The 21940-nt window shown below is 44.5% G+C and overlaps 1 protein-coding gene across 4 annotated transcripts in view; it reads right to left on the bottom strand.

The window, feature by feature from the left end:
• SEMA5A (semaphorin 5A) overlaps positions 1 to 21940 on the bottom strand; it is a 549656-nt gene that overhangs the window by 120028 nt on the left and 407688 nt on the right. For all 4 annotated transcript variants that reach the window (XM_075921490.1, XM_075921489.1, XM_006111031.3 and 1 more), the window contains 2 exons: positions 15577 to 15694; positions 381 to 562 (listed from right to left, as the gene is read on the bottom strand). In XM_075921490.1, coding sequence (XP_075777605.1) covers positions 381 to 562; positions 15577 to 15694 — 300 coding nt within the window. The remainder of the gene's footprint in view (positions 1 to 380; positions 563 to 15576; positions 15695 to 21940) is intronic.

Below are 21940 nucleotides of genomic sequence, written 5' to 3'. Positions count from 1 at the left end.
TGTGAATGTTAGTTGGGGTCAACTTAAATAGTTTCACAAAACTTAAAGCTAATTTTTCCCACTTATCCAGTTCTCTCTCCCAGCAAAGTCTGAGAGGCTATTTATGTCCCATGCTGCTGTGGCTTTCATCATAAGCAGTTCCACATTGAAGAAAGAATAGGAAGGCTTTGCACAAAAAATATTACTTCATTTTTTTCTTTGAAATAATTTTTAAAAGGATATCCTATAGCATGGGTTTGTGCCTGGCAATTGTCTGATCACAGGGCCAGAACTAGTGCTTTAAAAAAGCTTCCGGGTTCTGCCAAATATCTTTGTGCCCACAATAAATTTAATTTACTAAACACTAAGGTTAAGTTTACACTGGCCAATCTTGGGCATACCTGGAGCAGTTGGCAATCTCCATACTTGGTCCTTCACACTGCCAGCCTCCACACTGAGGAGCTGGACTGTCACACAAGCGAGTTCTACAGAGGCAGGAGCCGACACTGGTACCATCACTGTAGGTGCAGGGTTTCCATTGAGACCACATTCCAAAATTCCCATCCACAGTCAAATTCCTAGTCTGGAAGATTAAAAAAAAAAGCAGAAAGTCAAGGCTTATGATTAGACAGCAGAAAACTAAACAGAGGTCCCTTTTGATGTAACTTCTTGGTTGTACAACATATTGAAGTCTGAATTTCAACAATTCAGAATTTAGAGCCACCCGTGGAGTTGTTCTCAAAAGGATCACTCCCTTCTAGACTGAAAATTCTTTAGAACAGGAATTCTATTTTTTGTTTGGGCAATGGAGACTTTGGATGAAATCATAAAAACATAAGAATGGCCGTACTGGGTCAGACCAAAGGTCCATCTAGCCCAGTAGCTTGTCTGCCCACAGTGGCCAGCACCAGGTGCCACAGAGGGGGTGGACCGAAGACAATGATCACGCGATTTTTCTCCTGCCATCCTTCTCCAGCCTCTGACAAACAGAGGCCAGGGACACCATTTCTATCCCGTGGCTAATAGCCTTTTATGGACCTAACATCCATGAAATTATCCAGCTTTTCTTTAAACTCTGTTATAGTCCTAGCCTTCACAGCATCCTCTGGCAACAAGTTCCACAGGTTGACTACGTGCTGTGTGAAGAAGAACGTTCTTTTATTAGTTTTAAACCTGTTAACCATTAATTTCATTTGGTGTCCTCTAGTTCTTCTATTAAGGGAATTAATAAATAACTTTTCTTTATTCACCCTCTCCATACCACTCATGATTTTATATATCTCTATCATATCCCACCTTAGTCTCCTCTTTTCTAAACTGAAAAGTCCCAGTCACTTTAACCTCTCTTCATATGGGATCCATTCCAAGCCCCTAATCATTCTAGTTGCCCTTTTCTGAACCCTTTCTAAGGCCAAAATATCTTTTTTGAGGTAAGGAGACTACATCTGTACACAGTATTCAAGATGTGGGCATACCATAGTTTTATACAGAGGCAGTAAGATATTCTGGGTCTTATTTTCTATCCCTTTCTTAATAATTCCTAACATCCTATTTGCCTTTTTGACCGCCGCTGCACACTGTGTGGAAGTTTTCAGAGAACTATCCACGATAACTCCAAGATCTCTTTCCTGATTTGTCATAGCCAAATTAGCCCCCATCATACTGTATGTATAGTTTAGGTTATTTTTCCCAATGTGCATTACTTTACACTTATCCACATAAAATTTCATTTGCCATTTTGTTGCCCAATCAGGGTATGTCTACACTACCTGCCTAGTTCGAACTAGGAGGGTAATGTAGGCATACCGCACTTACAAATGAAGCCCGGGATTTGAATTTCCCGGGCTTCATTTGCATAAGCGGGGAGCTGCCATTTTTAAAACCCCGCTGGTTCAAACCCCGTGCAGCGCGGCTACACGGGGCACGAACTAGGTAATTCGAACTAGGCTTCCTAGTTCGAACTACCGTTACTCCTCGTGGAATGAGGAGTAACGGTAGTTTGAACTAGGAAGCCTAGTTCGAACTACCTAGTTCGTGCCCCGTATAGCCGCGCTACACGGGGTTCGAACCAGCGGGGTTTTAAAAATAGCGGCTCCCCGCTTATGCAAATGAAGCCCGGGAAATTCAAATCCCGGGCTTCATTTGCAAGTGTGGTATGCCTAAATTACCCCGCTAGTTCGAGCTAGCGGGGTAGTGTAGACATACCCTCACTCTGGGTATGTCTACACTACAGCGCTAATTCGAACTAACTTAGTTCGAATTAGTTAAGTCGAACTAAGCTAATTCGAACTAACGCATCCAGACTAAAAAACTAGTTCGAATTAGCATTTTGCTAATTCGAACTAGCATGTCCACATTAAGTGGACCCTGAACCGGGGTTAAGGATGGCCGGAAGCAGTGCCGGCAGGGCATCAGATGAGGACTTAGAATGTGGAGCTGCTGCCTCAGGCTAGCCGAGGGCTGTGATTAAAGAGACCCGACCCACACCCTGGACAGACAGTTCTCAGGGGTGCCCCACTTGAAAAGCAGTCCTGTCTTGGAGTACCCTGAGTGCCCATACTGGGCATATCACAGCACTCAGCCATCGGACCGGCTGCACTTGCCGCAGGCTGCCATCTGGGGAGAGGGGACAATTGGGGGGCTGCAGGAGAGGTTCCACACCCAGAAGCCCGCAGAGCCAGCCCAGTCCTCCCCATCGGTGGCTCGTACCCCATTCCTCCCTCATCTCCTTCCGCTTACCCTTCTCTAGTCCCCCTTCCTGATGTACAAAATAAAGAAAACGTGTGGTCAAAAATAGAATCTCTCTTTATTGAACAAAACTCGGGGAGACTGGGAAAAGGAGGTGGGAGAGAGGAAGAGAGAGGGTGGGACAGGGGAGGGCAACTAAAATGATCAGAGGTTTGGAACAGGTCCCATATGAAGAGAGGCTAAAGAGACTGGGACTTTTCAGTTTAGAAAAGAGGAGATTGAGGGGGGATAGGATAGAGGTCTATAAAAGCACGAGTGGGGTGGAGAGGGTGCATACAGAAAAGTTATTCATTAGTTCCCATAATAGAAGGACTAGAGGACACAAAAGGAAAGGAATGGGTAGCAGGCTTCAAATTAGTAACAGAAAGTTGTTCTTCACAAAGCAAAGAGTCAGCCTGTGGAACTCCTTGCTGCAGGAGGCTGTGAAGGCTAGAACTAGAACAGAGTTTAAAGAGAAGTGAGATAAAGTCATGGAGGTTGGGTCCATGGAGTGGTATTAGCCGGGGGGGTAGGAGTGGTGTCCCTGCCCAAAGTTTGTGGAAGGCTGGAGAGGGATGGCACGAGACAAATGGCTTGGTCACTGTCTTCGGTCCATCCCCTCTAGGGTCCCTAGCGTTGGCCGCTGTCGGCAGACAGGCTACTGGGCTAGATGGACCTTTGGTTTGACCCAGGACGGCCATTGTAAGCTCAGGGCTCAGGGTCGGGGGGTCTCATGGACCACCTTGATTTTCATGCACACCTGCTCCTGGGTGGCCAGGCTGGCAGCTCTCCTGCCAGAGATGGCCACTTTCCTGTGCCTAGTGCGGAGGTCGTGGACGAGGTCCACGATGTCCGCACTAGACCAGGTGTGTGTCCGCCTCTTGCAGTCCCGGGAAAGCTCCCGAGAGCCGCCAGCCTGGTCCCGGGAAGAGGGGGAGGGCTGGGGGACATCGGGTGGGTGGCTCGTGCCGTGCCAGGTGCAGGGTCTGCTGGCTGGGTGCTGGCAGGCTTGCACTTAGCACGGGCACCGTAGCCAGCCCGTGCCCCTTTAATGGGTCCGGGGCCGGGAGGGGGGCAATAGAGTTTCCCTGGTGTTGGCCAGAGGGGCCACCAGGGCAAGCAGGGGAGGGCTAGCCTCCCACTAGTTCGAATTAAGTGGCTACACAGCCCTTAATTCGAACTAGTAAGTTCGAACTAGGCTTAGTCCTCGTACAATGAGGTTTACCTAGTTTGAACTAAGCGCTCCGCTAGTTCGAATTAAGTTCGAACTAGCGGAGCACTAGTGTAGCGCCTATCAAAGTTAATTCGAACTAACGTCCGTTAGTTCGAATTAACTTTGTAGCGTAGGCATACCCTCAGTTTGGTGAGGTCATCATCATCATCACCATGGCCACCCCACCCCCGCCAAACTACAACCACTATTTGACTCCCTTGGAAAGAACTCCTACAAAAATGCAAAAGGAATTAGAGCCCCATTCACTCAATGATCTTGTGATTAAAAGTATTTCACATTTCTTCCACACTCTGCTGTTATCTGGTCTAAGACACTGATTGCAAAGGTGAATATGCAAGACTGTTTGCAGATACATGACTTTAGACTGAAAGGCAGAAGCAATAGAGGATTAAGGTGAAAGGATAACTTCTGGTTAGGCCTAATATGGGAAGAACATAGCTGTAATTTTTTTTAAATGAAAAAGCATAAAACTATGCTAGGACTCTTGCCTATTCCCTTCAAGTCTATTCTCACTACCTTTACAATGAGAAAGATTAGGCTTTTGTTCTGGTGCTGAATAATTCTTCCAAAATACAGTTTAAAAGCTGTGAGAGAGAGATATGTATACGTATATATTTGATCAGGAATTGTCTAATTAAAAGAATTACTGCTATGTCTAGCTTTCTTCAGACTTCATTGCTACTGGAACCTTTCATGAAATTGGTGATGCATATCAAGAATTTAGCTCTCTAGACGAACATATGAATAAAGAATTAGAAAACGTGTATTATAGAGTCAAGAAATCAACTTTTTGGTTCTGTGTTTGTACAACATCTAGTTCACGGGTATCCTGCTCTATGAGTAGGGCCCCAAGGTGCTACTATAAAACAAATAATAATGATACACCTCTATTTAGTACATGGATCCTCTCCCACCCCAAACTAGGCAGAAAAATCCTGAAACAGATAGGCATGTTTTAAGTGGGGAAGGAGGGAGGAAACTTAGCAGAATTTAATGCTGTAACATCTGTTTCTACACTGAACTACAAACAATACTGGCAGACCTCTATGAATCATATGGAAAGGTGACTCTCTTGGTTACCTGGAATAAACAATGGATATCAGTTAATTCTAAATGGGGTGGGGAAGGGAGAGACAGGAAGTATAATTTTCACAGATAATTAGAAGATATAAAAGATTTAATTACAGCAGGCAGCATGCTTTCACTGCATCTCTGGCTGATCTCCAACCACTCTGCCAAAAGGTTCCATAATTTAACTGCTAATAACACTTTTTGAAGATCAATCATTCACATACAGTACTACTCTAGAGAACAAACAAATTTATTTTCTGGCAGCTGTAACTGATATAGCACAATCTATCAACTCAGCAGACTGCTGACACATGTTTATTGAAAATAACACACTATAATACAGTGTGTATGCTGTTATTTTGCACAAACAGGAAATAATTATTTCTTGTTAAGTGTCAGTTGCTTTCATTCGCCTACTCTGTGGGTTGGAAATGGCTGTGTTCTATAGACACAGATAACATGTCCCCAATAAATAAATTGTCTAGGGGGGTTGTGGAATCTCCGTCCCTGGAGATATTTTAGAGCACATTAGACAGACACCTGCCAGGTATGATCTAGACAGTGCTTGGTCCTGCTGTGAGGGCAGGGGACTGCACTCGATGACCTGTCAAGGTCCTTCCCAAATTCTAGTGTTCTATGATTCTATAATGCAATTAATGTTATAGTTATGGCACCATCTCTGGTGATTACTTTATCTGAGCAACTGTTCTGCTCTCTCACCTAAACTTTACAGAAGACCTCACTCATGATCAGCTAGACTCCCAGTTGTCTACAGAGCAGTATCTCTCAAAGTGTTCCACGAATCCATTCTGAGAAAGCTGCTACCGATCTGCTCCAGTTTGTTCACTTACTGGCTCTGTAGCCACAGAGCCTTGCAGCTCCTTCTGGCTCCGGTTTGCTGTTTGCAGCCAATGGGAGTCATGGGAAGCAGCAGCCCAGGTCACACTGCTTCCTGCGGCTCCCGTTGGCTGCAAATGGTGAACCGCAGCCAATGGGAGCCATGAGGCTTCATGGCTGCAGAGTCAGTAAATAAACAAACCAGTGCAACCCAGTAGCAGCTTTCTGAGAGTAGTTCCGCAGACCACTTCGAGAAACACTGCTATAGAGCAATCAAGTCAAATGAGTAACTATAAGTACATTAAGGCTACATCTACACTGACAATTTTGCCAGCAGAGAATATGCAAATGAGGCACAGATTAGCATATCACCATGCCTCATTTGCATAATACATGCAAGACATTTTTGCCTAAAGGGTTTTTGCAGAAAAAAAGTAGTGTGGACATTTCCTTTTTGAGCAAAAACCCCTTTTCCTGCCAAATCCTTATGCCCCTAAAAAGATTTACCAATCTGGCGGGAAAAGGTGTTTTTGTGTAAAAAGACAATGTTCACACTACTTTTTTTCTGCAAAAACCCTTTGCGCAAAAATACCTTGCATAACTTATGCAAATGAGGCATGGCGACATGCTAATATGCACCTCATTTGCATACTCACTGCTGGCAAAACCGGCAGCGTAGATGTAGCCTAAATGAATATTTACTAACTTGAGTGCCAAATTCTGCTCGCTGCAGCACCAGTGCAACGCCTTTACCCATAAAGTTGTGTTACTCTCAATCTTCTCACCTATCTCAGAGTACAGGCCAGCACAAAACAAGAAGATACATTTTCTCTTTTTTGGTTACACTTCCTCTTTTACCCTTCTTTCCTCTGGTGTTCTACTTTCCTTATCTTTCACTTCTACCCAAAGTTTCTTCTTATTCCTGTCTCCCCTCTAGTTGTTTTTCCCAGTCCCTGCCCATTCAAAAGACTCTTGTTTCCTCTGCTATCTTTATGAATCTTGAATTTTGATGCTCTCTGCATTCCTTCAAATGGCTATTTAGCCTACTTTGTGTATCTTCAGTCACCCAGCAACTTGTCTGTTGCCTGTTCTTTGAGGTGGAATCACAGAGTTCCAGTTTGGGGGCTCAAGCTGAAAATAATTCTGATGGGTTTCCATGGTCTGCTCTTTTCTTTCAGGGAAAACATATTATCTCTCATTACATTTGTATTTCTACTGTATGCTGAGTCTCCAGTGTTTTGACATGCAACCAAAGACCATTGCAAACAGTATGCTGCTCTTCATGCACTTGGAACTAAATACACTATACTGTACAGTTCCTGCTGACCAAAAGGCAAGGAGCTGGGTGTAGGAACTGAAGACAGCTTTCCTGTGTGATAGCATTTCATTCTCCTTCTGGGGTAGGCAGGTCAGACAGTGATTATAAAACTTTGTGCACATTTTTTTAAAGAAAGTATTTACTTATTAATGCAGAAAATGTCAGAATACAAAAAGGTTGATCCTCCAAGACCTTGCATTTTGAATAGTGGTTTATTGTGGTACTAAGTAATTTCAAATTGGGTGCATATTACCATCACTATGACCTGGTCATTTTACACAGTTGTAAATCTCCACACAAGATACAGATACCCTACTGCTATTGTGATAACCTTTGTATAAAATATGCCTTGTGAATTATTATTTGAAAACTAATAACTCACTGGTGAGTAATATCACAATGAAATGTACATAGCAACTTTATAATGTAACATTACTCCTGTGTGGAACACTAACAGTTTGCTATTTTAAATGGAGCTATCACAGAGACCAGTTTAACCACAACACCTGATGAATTTTGATTAAAGAATAAAACAAGTGTATTCACCTACAAAGATGCTACGTCTACTCTGTAGGCTTCTTGCGCAAGAACAGCCGTTCTTGCGCCAAAACTTGCAGAGCGTCTACACTGCACACGTGTTCTTGCACAAATAAATTTACAGTAAAGCATCAGAAAAGAGGGTTTCTTGCACAAGAGTTATTCCTCTCCCATAAGGAATAAGAGCTCTTGCGCAAGAAGGCAGTGTGGACGGGCAACAGGGGTTTCTTGCACAAGAAAGCCCGATGGCTAAAATGGCCATCAGAGCTTTCTTGCACAAGACAGCGTCCACACTGCCATGAATGCTCTTGCACAAAAGCACATGGCAGTGTGAACGCGCTTTTGCGCAAGACCTTTTGCGTAAGAACTCTTGCGCAAGAAGCCTGCAGCGTAGACTTAGCCAGAGAGAATTTGAGTACAAGTACAAGGAATTAAAATTAGCAAGAGGAATAAAGAGGAAATGATTTCCATTTTTAAAATTTAAACAAAACTAGACTTGGTTCAAGGTACAATCTTCACCATATGTTCCCAACAGCAGGGCTGATCAAACTTCAGGTTAGATCCCCATTTGCCTTGGTTTGTTTTTGCTGTCTCAAAGATCTGGTTCACTATGGCTGTGTCTAGACTGCAGGCTTCTTTCGAAAGAGGCTCTTTCGAAAGCATCTTTCGAAAGAGCCTCTTTCGAAAGATCGCGTCTAGACTGCAGGCGGATCTTTCGATAGAGGAAATCCGCTTTTTCGAAAGAGAGCACCCAGCGAGTCTGGATGCTCTCTTTCAAAGACGGCCTTTTTACATTGAAGAACGCCTTCCTTCGAAAGAGGAACTTTCGAAGGAAGGCGTTCTTCCTCGTGAAACGAGGTTTACCGCCATCGAAAGAAAAGCCGCGTTCTTTCGAAATAATTTCGAAAGAACGCGGCTTGAGTCTGGATGCAGGGGAAGTTCTTTCGAAAAAAGGGTACTTTTTTCGAAAGAACCCCTGAATGTGGACACGGCCTATGATATATAAACTAAGGTGCATGCACGCAATCCTTTGATTAAGACAGAATTATTTAACCTTTCCTGCCTAATCAGGATTATGTGGGTTTGAACATATTCTATAAACATTGTACAGGGAGAATTCAGAACTAGGGATGTAAGCAACTAGTCGACTTGACTAGTCGCTTTCTTCTACCCCTGCTGCCTCTATCAGAGAGCAGCAGCAAGGCAGGGAGCTGGTTCTGGGGGAGCCGTCTTACAAACTGGTTTCCCCCAGCACTGTCTCTGTAGGGGTCCAGGGGCACTGTGGAGAACTGGGGGCACTTCCCCTCCCTCCCTCACCTCCCTAGTACTATCTCCTGGAGGGTAGGCAGGGGCACAGTGGGGAAATGGCAACACTTCCACAAAAGCAGAAGCTCTGCAGGAGCAGGAGGTGAGTGGGGGACTCAAGCAGTCCTCCCTGGCCCCGTGCTCCCTGCTTTTGAAATGTACAAGAGTCCGTGAGGGAGAGGGGCTCTTGTACATTTCAAAAACACAACATGCATGGGGAGCACAGGGCCAGTGGGGGACTCAAGCAGACTGCTTGATTAATTTAAATTTAACATACTTGTCACATATTGCGTTCCATTTTTGAGCCTTTGTAGTTTGACAAGTATGGGTGTGGAGCGAGGGGCACAGCCACCAAGAGGTTGTAGAGGCTGGTGAGGAGATGAAATTTGGTGGCCAAAGTGGCAGGATATAGGAAAAAAGCATTTCAAAGTAATGTGTAGGAAATATATGTTGAATGTATGCATCTGGGCTTACTTGTGCCCTTATACCCTGGAGACTGGATCGCTGCAATCAACTCAATGTTGGGTAATAACATAAAAAATTGAAACTAATGAATAAAGCATCAGCCTGCCTGCTAAGCAAGTCTGGGTCATGCAACAGAAATACCCTGCAATCTGTGATAGGCACTGGCTGCAGATTTATTTCAGAATTATATTTTTAGGTGTTAATTTTGACCTTGATTTGAGGCCTGATTATTTGAGAGGCTGCTTTCCCCCTAATTTGTATTGTGAAAACTGAGATCATATGAGGTATCTAAGGCTACGTTTAGACTGCAGGCTTCTTGTGCAAGAAGCTTTTTTCAGAAGAGAGCTTCCAAAAAATCTTCTTGCACAAGAGACCATTGACATTGCAAAAGTGCATTGAAAAAGCGACACGCTTTTTCAAAAGATAGTGTCCAGACTGTCTGGACGCTATCTCACATATAAGCAGTAATTGCTATGGACAGAATGGCCACCAGGGAACCTGTGATTTTTCCTCTTCCCTCTTCTTCCAAAAAAACTCCCTCCTCTCCATCCACACACGCCTTTTTCTGAAAGAGCTCTTTCGCAAAGCTTCTTCCTCATAGAATGAGGAATACCAAATGTTCAAAATGCCTTTTGCGCTTTCGATTTACTGTTGAAAGAACGCGCTTGCAGTATGGACGTAACTCAAATTTTGTCAGAAAAACGGGTGTTTTTCCAACAAAACTCTATAGTCTAGACATAGCCTAAGTTAGTAGCCCAGTTGAAATATGATCAGAAGGACACGATGGACAGGCATTTTATTGAAGAAAACTTGGGTCTGGAACTTGTATTTTCCCCTCACTCTACTTAACTCTCGATTTTATAAGCTTCTGGACATACCCCAGGGAAAGACTTCCAAAGTTCACCTTCAAGGCCATTACTCTCTGTATCCTCCTGAAGATCCACTTCATCCATGATGACAGAAGACCTGAGAGGTGGATTGAGCTTTCAAACGTATTTGAAAGCATTGCTCAGAACACGCATTTCAATTTGTACACTGCAGATGATCTCAAATACTCCCAAAGGTGGTGGGGTGCGGAGGTTTCTTTCTGTAGTATGTATTTAACAGAATAATACTGAGAGGGATTTTATGAACTTGATACTTCTAAAGCACTAACAGTTGGGTACTAGACAAGTGTAAGCATCCAAGCATTTTTTAATTATAAAAGAGCAAATCCATGTCTACACTAGGAAACTATTTTGAAATTACTAAATTCAAACTTAAGAACTCCGATTTAACAAATTTGAACTAGCGTGTCCTCACTATGGGGAAGCATAGAAATTAGTCTGAATTAATCCAAATTAGCACATCCACATTGAACGGAGCCTGCCTCAGACTGAGAGCCCCCAGAAGCACTCAGGCACCAAAAGGATGGATACATCCTGTGACTGCTTGGTTGGGCAAGCTGTGACACATGCTTTCAGGGGCTCCTCTCTATGACCGCATCTCATAAGCCCCTCTCACACTGCCTCCCCCCTCACGGGACACAAAAGGGATGCAGTGAGCTGGGCAGGTGCTGATTGGTGATGGAATGTGCATTTGGCCATTTAAAGGGGAGGTTCAGGAGTCTCCTCACCGGTTTGGATCTCAGAGAGAGCAACATTCCCTTCAGGGTGGCCAGCTGTTGTGTGCTCCATAACCTGTGCAAAAACTAGGGGGGAGACTTTTCTGCCAGTTTGGGGGGCTGATGCTGAATGTCTGGCCAGAGTGTTTGAGCAGCCGAACATCAGGGCCATCAGGAGAGCACAGCAAGGGGCTGTGCTCATCAGAGAGGTCTTGAAGGACAGTTTCATGCAAGGCCAGTTCTGAGACTCTCCCCCATGTCTCTTCACAAGAGGCCCCTGAATTCCTGTGTGTGCCTTTCATCCCTACCCCTTACTTTCCACCTTTCCTCTTCCCTGCAGAGAAAACAATAAATATATATATTTTTAAATCAGGAATCTTTATTGGGGGAACATAGAACAGGGGAGGGACTAGGTAAATAACCTGGAATGGGGGAGGGGGATTCAGAGATGGGGCTGGGACTGGTGCCTGTTTCCGGGTGGCATGCAGGCTCTGGCTGCCCTGGAGGGCCCATCATCCCATATTCTGGGGTCTTGGCAGTCCCTGGGGACCCTTGGAGAGGAAGCCAGTGGGCAGGCAGAGACGTGGCTGGTTGCCCGCTCCATGAATGACACCATGAGCTCCATCATCAAGGTGAGGGTGGAGAACATATTTTCATGCTGCCACGCTAGCTCTTCCCACGTAGCCTTCCTCTCCGCCTGGGCAGCCTGGTGCTCCTTCCAGTTGGCAGCTTGCTCCAGGTGCTCTGCTTCAAGTCTCTTGACGAGGGACTGCAGGCAGACCATCTGCTCCCGCAGGAGCTCTTCCCGGGTGCTTTTCTACCTGTGGATTCCACTCAGTCGGATGGATGGTGTGAGAGCCGGGGGACATGTGAAGCTCGCAGCTGTCTCAGCTGGGAAGAAAAGTTACACGGGCAGTCATTACAGGAGACACTGTGCATGAAGCCTAGCCCTAATCTCTGAGCTAACACCAAAGATCTCAGTTCAGATGATGGAGATGTGCTTTGAGCAAGGCCGTATATTGCCTAGAAAGTGGGGACTTTCCAGCAGGGGCACAGACCTTCCAGGGGAGCATTGCAACACCCAAGGCTTGCAAACAAGCAGGCATGTGAAGGTGCCAACTACATCAGCAGCCTGTGGGTGGGAGGGGAGACAAGGTGGCTTGGATTCCTTCTGTATCCTGCATACGCCGGGTCCAGCACTATCGGTGTCCTGCAGAGAGAGAACTCTTCTATCCCTGCCCTGTGGAGGGGCGGGGGGCAGGGGAGGCGTTGGGAGAGGTGTGTGTGAGTGGCAGATGCTGCTTGCTAGATAGTGTTACTCAGTTCCCCTATTTTCCCCCTCCCAGCAGGTTCCCATGCACAATATTGGTCTCCTCCGCATCACTGCCCTTGACTGGGAGGGAATGCTAACAGATTGTGGGTATGACCCTGTGTCAGGTGCAGCACTGCTACATGGTTCCATGACCCCAGACTCCTTAGTGGTGGCTTGTCATGGGAAGGTGTCCCACCACTGAGGCTGGAGTAAGGAAGGCCTCTCCAGGAACTTTCTGAAAAGAATTGCGGGGTTCCTGTGTGAGAGCAACGTGGAGCTGAGTGTTCTGCACTGGCACTCCATGTGCATACATGTAAATCATCTGTTGTGTGACTCTCAGGCTGAATAGGCCAAGAGATAAGCGCACAGCCCCACACAGCCCGTCTCCTGATCCCGCTTATAGATAGGGAAAGGTAGAGAACTCACCTGAAGTGCCATCCCCAGGTTTGTCAGAAGCCTGGGAGACATCCTGGGAGGAGGGACCAGCTCCCATATGAGGAGCAACTCTTCACTTGTGGGCGTGGTCTCCTGGCTGGCCTCCTCCCACCAAGTCGTCAGCATCCTCCTCCAACATCCCACCCTCCTGCAGACTGACACAAGGCGGGTCTTGGCTGGACTTGACAATGGTGCGGGTCTTGGCTGGACTCCCCTCCCATCCAGGATGACATCCAGCTGCTTGAAGTAGCAACAGGTGTGTAGTGATGACCCAGAGCATCCTCTCTGCACCCTGGCATTGTGGTAGGCCTGGTGCCACTCTTTTATTTTCAGCCGACACTGTTCGAAGATCTTGCTGTGCCCTTCCTTAGCCATGCTGGTGGCGATTCTGCCATAGATATTGGCATTGTGCTTCTTGACGTGGAGATCCTGGAAGTTGGACTCCACCCTCAAATTTTGATGAAGTCCAGGATCTCTGCACCAATCCAGACCAGAGCTCTTCTGTGTCCCTGGGCAGTGGAGGCCATGGGAGCAGTAAAAATGATGGCAGCCATAGGAGGATCCAAGGGAGCACAGGGGTTGCTCCTATCTCTCTCAGGTCCTGGTCTCTCACATAGGGCTCGCACAATTGACCACGTGGGAGAAACCCTTCCCCTCTTCCCAGGACTTTTCGAGCTCGGCAGGAAGAGGAGAGCAATGGAGACAACTGGTGTGACCTTAGAGGTCAGAGCTACAGCTGTAGGAGAGCATCCATTCTATCATTATTTCAAGATAACTATTTTAGAATTAGCATTTCTCCTGATGAAAAGCAGGAGTACAGAGTTTCAATTCCGCAATAACAGGCTTGGTAGTGTGGAGGCACGGCTTATAAATTCAACGTTGGGAGAGTTATTTTGAAATAAAATCCTAGTGTAGACAAAGGCCAAGTGGCTTCTCCCCTCTCCTCCCATAAGTGGTCTCTGCGTTTTGGATGGTAGACAGAAGTTTGTTCAACAGTGGCTTAACCTTTTCAAATGACTTCAGCCGGAGCAATGTCAGGTCAAAACTAAATGCTTTAGAGAAGACCCCCGCACAGAGCACACAAAACACATTTGGGGAGCCCTGGGAGACAGTCATTTTTCATCCAAGTTCAAAGATGACTTTATTTCTATATTCATCACCTGTCCTTCAAGTCACTCTCCTCTCCCAAACCTTTTCAATTATTCCCTGCTACCCAGGCGTGTGGCCAGTTTGAACTTCACAACATCCAGGATCTTGAAAAAATCCTCTCATTCTTTCTTTGCAACATGTCTAAAACCTGACTTCTGCTCTGTGTTCTGACTGGTATCCCCCTGCCTTAAGCACCAATTATTTTTAACGCTGACTATCATAATCTCTCCTCCTTTCTTTTCCCCTCTCTATTCTATCCAAATCATTTCAGACAAAATTATTATCTCTTACTGCCCCTCTGCTCTACTAATCCCTCCACTGGCTCTTTGACTGCATATCAAGTTCAGACTCATCTTTCTTACATTCATGTGGCTCTTTTCTTGCTTACATCTTAGTTCTCATTTCCTTCTACTCCTTCTCTTGCTCCATACTGTCTGTATGAACACCTTGCTTCACTGGTCCTTTGGTTTTCTTCTCTATACTCAAGAATCAGTACCAGTTGTAGCCTCTTCTATGCCTTAACAGTCCCCTTCTTCCAGACAAGGTGTTTTCACATTCTTCTAGTTCTTCTGATGCTTGATTTCCTTTAAAATTCCCATTTCTATATTGTCTACTCTTGTTCTTGAACTTGAGCATATCTGAAATAGCATTATCTGGATTCTTTGTAAAACATACTTTGCAAACCTTTTCCTGAGATTTGATTGCCCTCTTTCCCTTCCACTGTGATTGGGTGTCCACTCCAATTATGCTGCCAATGTTTGCAGAAACATTCTACCACCCTGATGCTAAGTGGTACCTATTGCAGGAATAATCTCACTGAATGCAATGGGACTATTTCAGAGCCTGGTATTATTCAGCAAGTATAGGGGAATCAGAATCTGGCCATTAGTTTACAAAGTCCTTGGGGAAGGTAATTTTCCTCATTTATGAAACACCATCTGCACCGATAAAGCTAACTGCACTTTACATAACAAAATATTTCTTTTTAGATTAGTTCATTCCATATTTTGAGTATGATATTAAAATGTTGAGACTAGACTAAACAGGAGAGAGTGTATCAACTCCATCGCACATGAAATTAAAATGTATATACTTCTTATAATGCGTGGGGGTTTTCTGCAACCAAGCAATCTACTTTTTGTCTCTGGAAAGATAGCACTTTTTCAATTAGTAATCTTTGTGAACTGTTATGAGATTTTTTTAAATTAGCAATAACAATCGCAAGGGGCAAGATTCCATCTCTAGCTATTAGAATCTGGCTTTACAGTGCAAAGTAGGGGGAAATTTCTGGAAGGAAAACATTTGATGGCAATTTGTCTCTGTGAATATTCATCTTCAAAGTGGGAATGTGCACCGTGGGGGAAGAAAGCCGACTGCTCCTTGTAAAACTGCAAACAATTTCTTGTACATACTGCAAATTAGTTGGCAACAAACTGAACAACAAAGACATTTATAGTCCACATCTGAGCAGAAAGGCCTGAAGCAATGCGTACAATTTCTGCCCAATTATGTTCTGAGCCTGAGAAATCTTACATTGACCAGTTTACATAAGAGTCACATGAACTCAAGAACGTCAAGAGGTCAGTGAATTTTCTTGGACTTACTGGACACACAGTGATGCTTTGCTCCCACTGACTCATGCTCAGACTTTCTTCCAGTGTTGTGCATTTCTTCATCACCATGTCCCAGCCACAATAAGGATCCTGGGACCCAATGCATGCACTGCAAATACAAACACCAAGATCAGAAAATATGAACACTTTGTTTATACATTTCAAGGCTTCCTGAGATGCTACTTAGCATTTCTTCATATTATATAAAGTAAAATAAACATAATTATTGTAATGGCATTTAGGAGATGCATCAATGCGACTGAATTGTGGAAAACTAGTGAGAATTAATAAACATCTGGGATACAGACATAGAATCTGTTAAAGGTAGTGAGGTAAATCTCATGTTCTGTGCATAGTATGTAGACAAACTGTAATAATACTAGAGCAGGAAATGATTAAAAATTAATCTGTGCTCTTGGATAATTTCAGAAGGCATGTTTTTTACTATTTTGAAACTACAGTTATCACATTTTGAGAGGAAGGAGATAATAACTGTTCTTTTGAAATAGCAGCTGTTTCTTTTACAGTGTGGTATAGAACCTTTTGAAATAAATACAGGCAGTCCCCGGGTTACATGGATCCGACTTACATCAGATCCCTACTTACAAACGGGGTGAGGCAACCCCGCAGTAGCTGCTTCCCCGCAACAGACCAGGGAGACGCGAAGCTAGCGCCCCCCCCCCCCCCCCCAGCAAATCAGGGAGATGCGGAGCGGCTTTTCTCAGCAGGCACCTCAGCTTGAGAATAAAGGACTGAGGGAAGTGAGGTGTGGGAGAATAAAACTGAGCTCTGGAGAAATGTTTGACTATAGTTTCCCCTACAATATGTACCAGTTCTGACTTACATACAAATTCAACTTAAGAACAAACCTACAGTCCCTATCTTGTACATAACCTGGGGACTGCCTGTATTTTAAAAGTAGCTTATTCTGCCCTTTCTATGTGGCATGAAATAAGGGAGTCCATGTAAATTAAATTAATAATAGTTGTGTTTAAGGGAATAATCCCACATTATTTTCATGTAATGGTTATTACTACTCATGTAAAATCCATCTCTGGGGGTTGGCCATTAGATCCTCCCATCAAAATACTTATTCTTTTCTAGTACAGAAATGTAGAATCAAATGAAGTAAAAATCTTAAATGAGTCAAAATGTTCCATATAATCTCTATGGATAGTAATTCCATGTTCCGATAATAAGAATATAGCAGTAGGGATATATTATCGACCACCTGATTAGGACAGTGATAGTGACTATGAAATGCTAAAAGAGATTAGAGAGACTATCAAATTAAAAAACTTGATAATAGTGGGGGATTTAAACTATCCCCATATTGACTGGGTATACGTCACCTCAGGACAGGATGCAGAGATAAAATGTCTTGATACCTTAAATCAGCAGCCAGTTCTGGAACCCACAAGGGGAGAGGCTATTCTTGATTTAGTCCTAAGTGGAGTGTAGGATCTGTTTCAAGAGGTAAATATAACTGGACCACTTGGGAATAGTGACCATAATATAAGAAAACTTAACATCCCTGTGGTGGGGAAAACACCTCAGCAGCCCAATACTGTAGCATTTAATTTCAGAAAGAGGAACTACTCAAAAATGCAGAAGTTAGTTAAACAGAAATTAAAAGGTACAGTGACAACAGTAAAATCTCTGCAAGCTGCATGGAAACTTTTCGAAGACATCATAATAGAGGCCCAACTTAAATGTATACCCCCAAATTAAAAAACACAGTAAAAGAACCAAAAAAGTGCCACCGTGGCTTAACAACCAGATAAAAGAAGCAGTGACAGATAAAAAGTGGAAGTCAAATCCTAATAAGGAAAATAGAAAAGACCATAAACTTTGACAAATTAAGTGTAAAATATAATAAGAAAAGCCACAAAGGTGTTTGAAGAAAGCTAGCCAAAAACTCAAAAAGTAATAGTAAAATGTTTTTTAAGTACATCAGAAGCAGGAAACCAGCTAAACAAACAGCGGGGCCCTTGGATGATTGAGATGCTAAAAGGAGCACTCAAAGATAATAAAGTAATCACAGAGAAACTAAATTAAATTCTTTGCTTCAGTCTTCACGGCTAAGGATATTGGGGAGATTCCCAAACCTGAGACATTATTTTTAGGTTACAAATCTGAGGAATTGTCCCAGATTGAGGTGTCATTAGAGGAGGTTATGGAACAAACTGATAAACTTAACAAGAACAAGTCACTGGGACCAGATGGCATTCACCCAAGAGTTCTGAAAAAACTCAAATGGGAAATTGTGGAATTATCAACTGTGGTTTGTAACCCATCCTTTCAATCAGTTTCTGCATCTAATAACTGGAAGATAGCTAATGTGACGCCAATATGTAAAAAGGGCTCTAGAGGCGATCCTGGCAATTACAGACCGGTAAGTCTAACATCAGTACCGGGAAAATTAGTTGAAACTATAGTAAAGAATAAAATTGTCAGACACATGGATGAACATAATTTGCTGAGGGAAAATCAACATGGTTTCTGTAAAGGGAAATCATGCCTAGAGTTCTTAGAGGGGATCAACAAACATGTGAACGAGGGGAATCCAGGTGTTATAGTATACTTAGATTTCCAGAAAGCCTTTGACACGGTCCCTCACCAAAGGCTCTTAAGTAAATTAAGTTGTCATGGGATAAGAGGAAAGGTCCTTTCGTGGATGGATAATTGGCTAAAAGACAGGAATCAAACGGTAGGAATAAATGGTAAGTTTTCAGAGTGGAGAGAGGTAACTAGTGGGATTCCCAAGGGTCTGTTCTGGGACAGATCCTATTCAACTTATTTATAAATGATCTGGCAAAATGGGTAAACAGGGAGATGGCAAAATTTGCAGATAATAGCAAACTGCTCAAGATAGTTAAGACCAAAGCAGACTGTGAAGAGCTTCAAAAAGATCTCACCAAACTAAGTGATTGGGCAAAAAAATGGCAAATGAAATTTAATGGTGATAAATGTAAAGTAATGCACATTGGAAAAAATAATCCCAACTATATATACAATATGATGGGGACTAATTTGGCTACAACTACTCAACAGAGAGATCTTTGGAGTAATTGTAGATAGTCCTCTGAAAATATCCACTCAGTGTGCAGTGCCGGTCAAAAAACCAAATCGAATGTTAGGAATCATTAAAAAAGGGATAGAAAATAAGACAGAAAATATCTTATGGTCTCTATATAAAACCATGGTATGCCCACATTTTGAATACTACATACAGATGTGGTTGTCTCATCTCAAAAAACATATATTGGCCTTGGAAAAGGTTCATAAAAGGGGGAAAAAAAGATTAGGGGTTTGGAACAGGTCCCATATGAAGAGAGATTAAAAAGACTTGGACTTTTCATCTTAGAAAAGAGGAGACTAAGGGGGTATACAATAGAGGTCTATTAAATCATGACTACTGTGGAAAAAGTGAGTAAGGAAAAGTTATTTACTTATTCCCACAATATAAGAACTAGGGGTCACCAAATGAAATTAATAGGCAGCAGGTTTAAAACAAACAAAAGGAAGTTTTTCTTCACTCAGCGCACAGTCAACCTATGGAACTCTTTGAGAGAGGGTGTGATTGTAGCCAGACATGAACCCCATCTTGTTTCCCTCCCCTCCCCCAGAGAGCAAGAGAAAGGCAGTCAGCCTTTGATGCCCTGGGAACGCAGGTGTGGTGCCTGTCCCTGACTCTACCATAAACAAAAACCAGACAGTAAATGGGCTAGCTGATGACCCGGGGCCTCCCCTCGCCCTGATGGCTAGTACCAGTAATTGACACGCCTGCACTGTCCCAGGAGAGGAATCTTCGCCCATCACATACCAGAGGTGCCCATTGTCTGCATTTTCCCAGGTGTGAATTATGCTTTGCACCCTTCGTGGGAAACTTGGTGTTCAAAGCCATTTTTCCTGATTGGCCACTTAAGACTAGGAAGAAGCCTACATGACCCAAGGGGTATAAAGCTGGGTTTAGTAGCCCACTCCATTTGAGCTCCAATCATCTACACCTGCTGGCAGGTATTGATTGTCTCCCGAGGTCTGTGGGACGCCCAACCTCGTCCTACTTCTTCCCGAGGGATTGAGAGAAAGATGCTGGCCACGCCAAGTCTGGAACGCAGGGGTGAGAATTATACCTGCTAGGTGTCTATTTCGCATGCATTTAATAAGAGCTCAGAGAACCAAAAGGGTTTCATGGTACCTGTAAGTGACTTCTTAGTGTAATTTCTGTCCTGTCCTTTGTAGTGGCTGTGTTATCTGTAACACAGCAGTAGAATTTAAAAGCTAAGTTTACCCTGTAACAATAAATAGTAACTATTTAAGCTTTAACCTGACTCCGAGTATGTCTACACTACAAAGTTAATTCGAACTAACAGCCGTTAGTTCGAATTAACTTTAATAGGCGCTACACATACAAACCGCTAGTTCGAACTTAATTTGAACTAGCGGAGCACTTAATTTGAACTAGGTAAACCTCATTCTACGAGGACTAACGCCTAGTTCGAATTTAGTTCGAATTAAGGGGCTGTGTAGCCACTTAATTCGAACTAGTGGGAGGCTAGCCCTTCCCAGCTTGCCCTGGTGGCCACTCTGAGCACCACCAGGGAAACTTGTCTGCCCCCCTCCCGGCCCTGGAGCCCTTAAAGGGCCACGGTCTGGCTACGGTGCTCGTGCCAGGTGCAAGCCTGCCAGCACCCAGCCAGCAGACCCTGCACCTGGCACGGCATGAACCAGCCACCCGCTGCCACCCAGCCCTCTACCTCTTCCCGGGACCAGGCTGGCGGCTCCCAGGAGCCTGCCCGGGGCCGCAAGAGGTGGGCGCCCGCCTGATCTAGTGCGCAGATGGTGGTCCTCATCGAGGTTTGGGGGGAAGCCTCCAACGTCCATGACCTCCACACTAGACACAGGAAAGAGGCCGTCTAGGGCAGGAGAGCTACCAGCCTGGCCAACCAGGAGCAGATTTTCATGAAAATCAAGGTGGTCCAGTGAGACCCCTGACCCTGAGCTTAGAACAAAAGAACATAAGAATGGCCGTACTGGGTCAGACCAAAGGTCCATCTAGCCCAGTAGCCTGTCTGCCGACAGTGGCCAACACTAGGGACCCTGGAGGGGATGGACTGAAGACAATGACCAAGCCATTTGTCTTGTGCCATCCATCTCCAGCCTTCCACAAACAGAAGCCAGGGACACCATTTCTACCCCCTGGCTAATAGCACTCTATGGACTCAACCTCCATGAATTTATCTAACTTCTCTTTAAACTCTGTTCTAGTTCTAGCCTTCACAGCCTCCTGCAGCAAGGAGTTCCACAGGTTGACTGTTTGCTTTGTGAAGAACTTTCTGTTATTAGTTTGAAGCCTGCTACCCATTCATTTCATTTGGTGTCCTATAGTTCTTCTTTTATGGGAACTAATGAAGAACTTTTCTTTATGCACCCTCTCCACACCACTCACGCTTTTATAGACCCCCTATCATATCCCCACTCAGTCTCCTCTTTTCTAAGCTGAAAAGTCCCAGTCTCTTTAGCTTCTCTTCATATGGGACCTGTTCCAAACCCCTGATCATTTTAGTTGCCCTCCCCTCTCCCACCCTCTCTCTTCCCCCTCCCACCTCCTTTTCCCAGTCTCCCTGAGTTTTGTTCAATAAAGAGAGTTTCTATTTTTGACCACACGTGTCCTTTATTTTGTACATCAGGAAGGGGGGCTAGGGAAGGGTAAGTGGAAGGAGGTGAGGGAGGAATCGGGTACGAGCCCCCCGATGAGGAGGACTGGAGTGGTTCTGTGGGCTCCTCGGGGTGGAAACTCTCCTGCAGCCCCCCGATTGACCCTCCTGAATGGCAGCCTGCGGCAAGTGCAGCCGGGCTGATGGCCGAGTGCTGTGATGTGCCAAGTGTGGGCACTCAGGGCACTCCAAGACAGGACTGCTTTGCAAGCGGGGAACCCCTGAGAACTGTCTGTCTGGGGTGGGGGTCGGGTCCCTTTAAGCACAGCCCTCGGTTAGCCTGAGACAGCAGCTCCATGCTCTAAGTCCTAATCTGATGCCCTGCTGGCACTGCTTCCGGCCATCCTTAACCTCGGTTCAGGGTCCACTCAATGTGGACATGCTAGTTCGAATTAGCAAAATGCTAATTTGAACTAGTTTTTAGGTCTAGATGCACTAGTTCGAATGAGCTTAGTTCGAATTAACTAATTCGAATTAAGTTAGTTCGAATTAGTGCTGTAGTGTAGACATACCCTCCTTCAGTTGCTGTAACAGAACCAAGCACAATTTAAAAGAACTTCAGCCGGTCATAAGGGACAGGTATAGGAAGAGCTTGGGCCTTTGGATTGTGTCACTCCCAGGTGACAGATCCATTG

The sequence above is a fragment of the Pelodiscus sinensis genome, chromosome 2, assembly GCF_049634645.1.
Source record: "Pelodiscus sinensis isolate JC-2024 chromosome 2, ASM4963464v1, whole genome shotgun sequence".
Lineage (NCBI taxonomy): Eukaryota > Metazoa > Chordata > Testudines > Trionychidae > Pelodiscus > Pelodiscus sinensis.
Note: the sequence above shows the minus strand (reverse complement) of the source record. Positions and strands in the feature narration are given on the sequence as shown.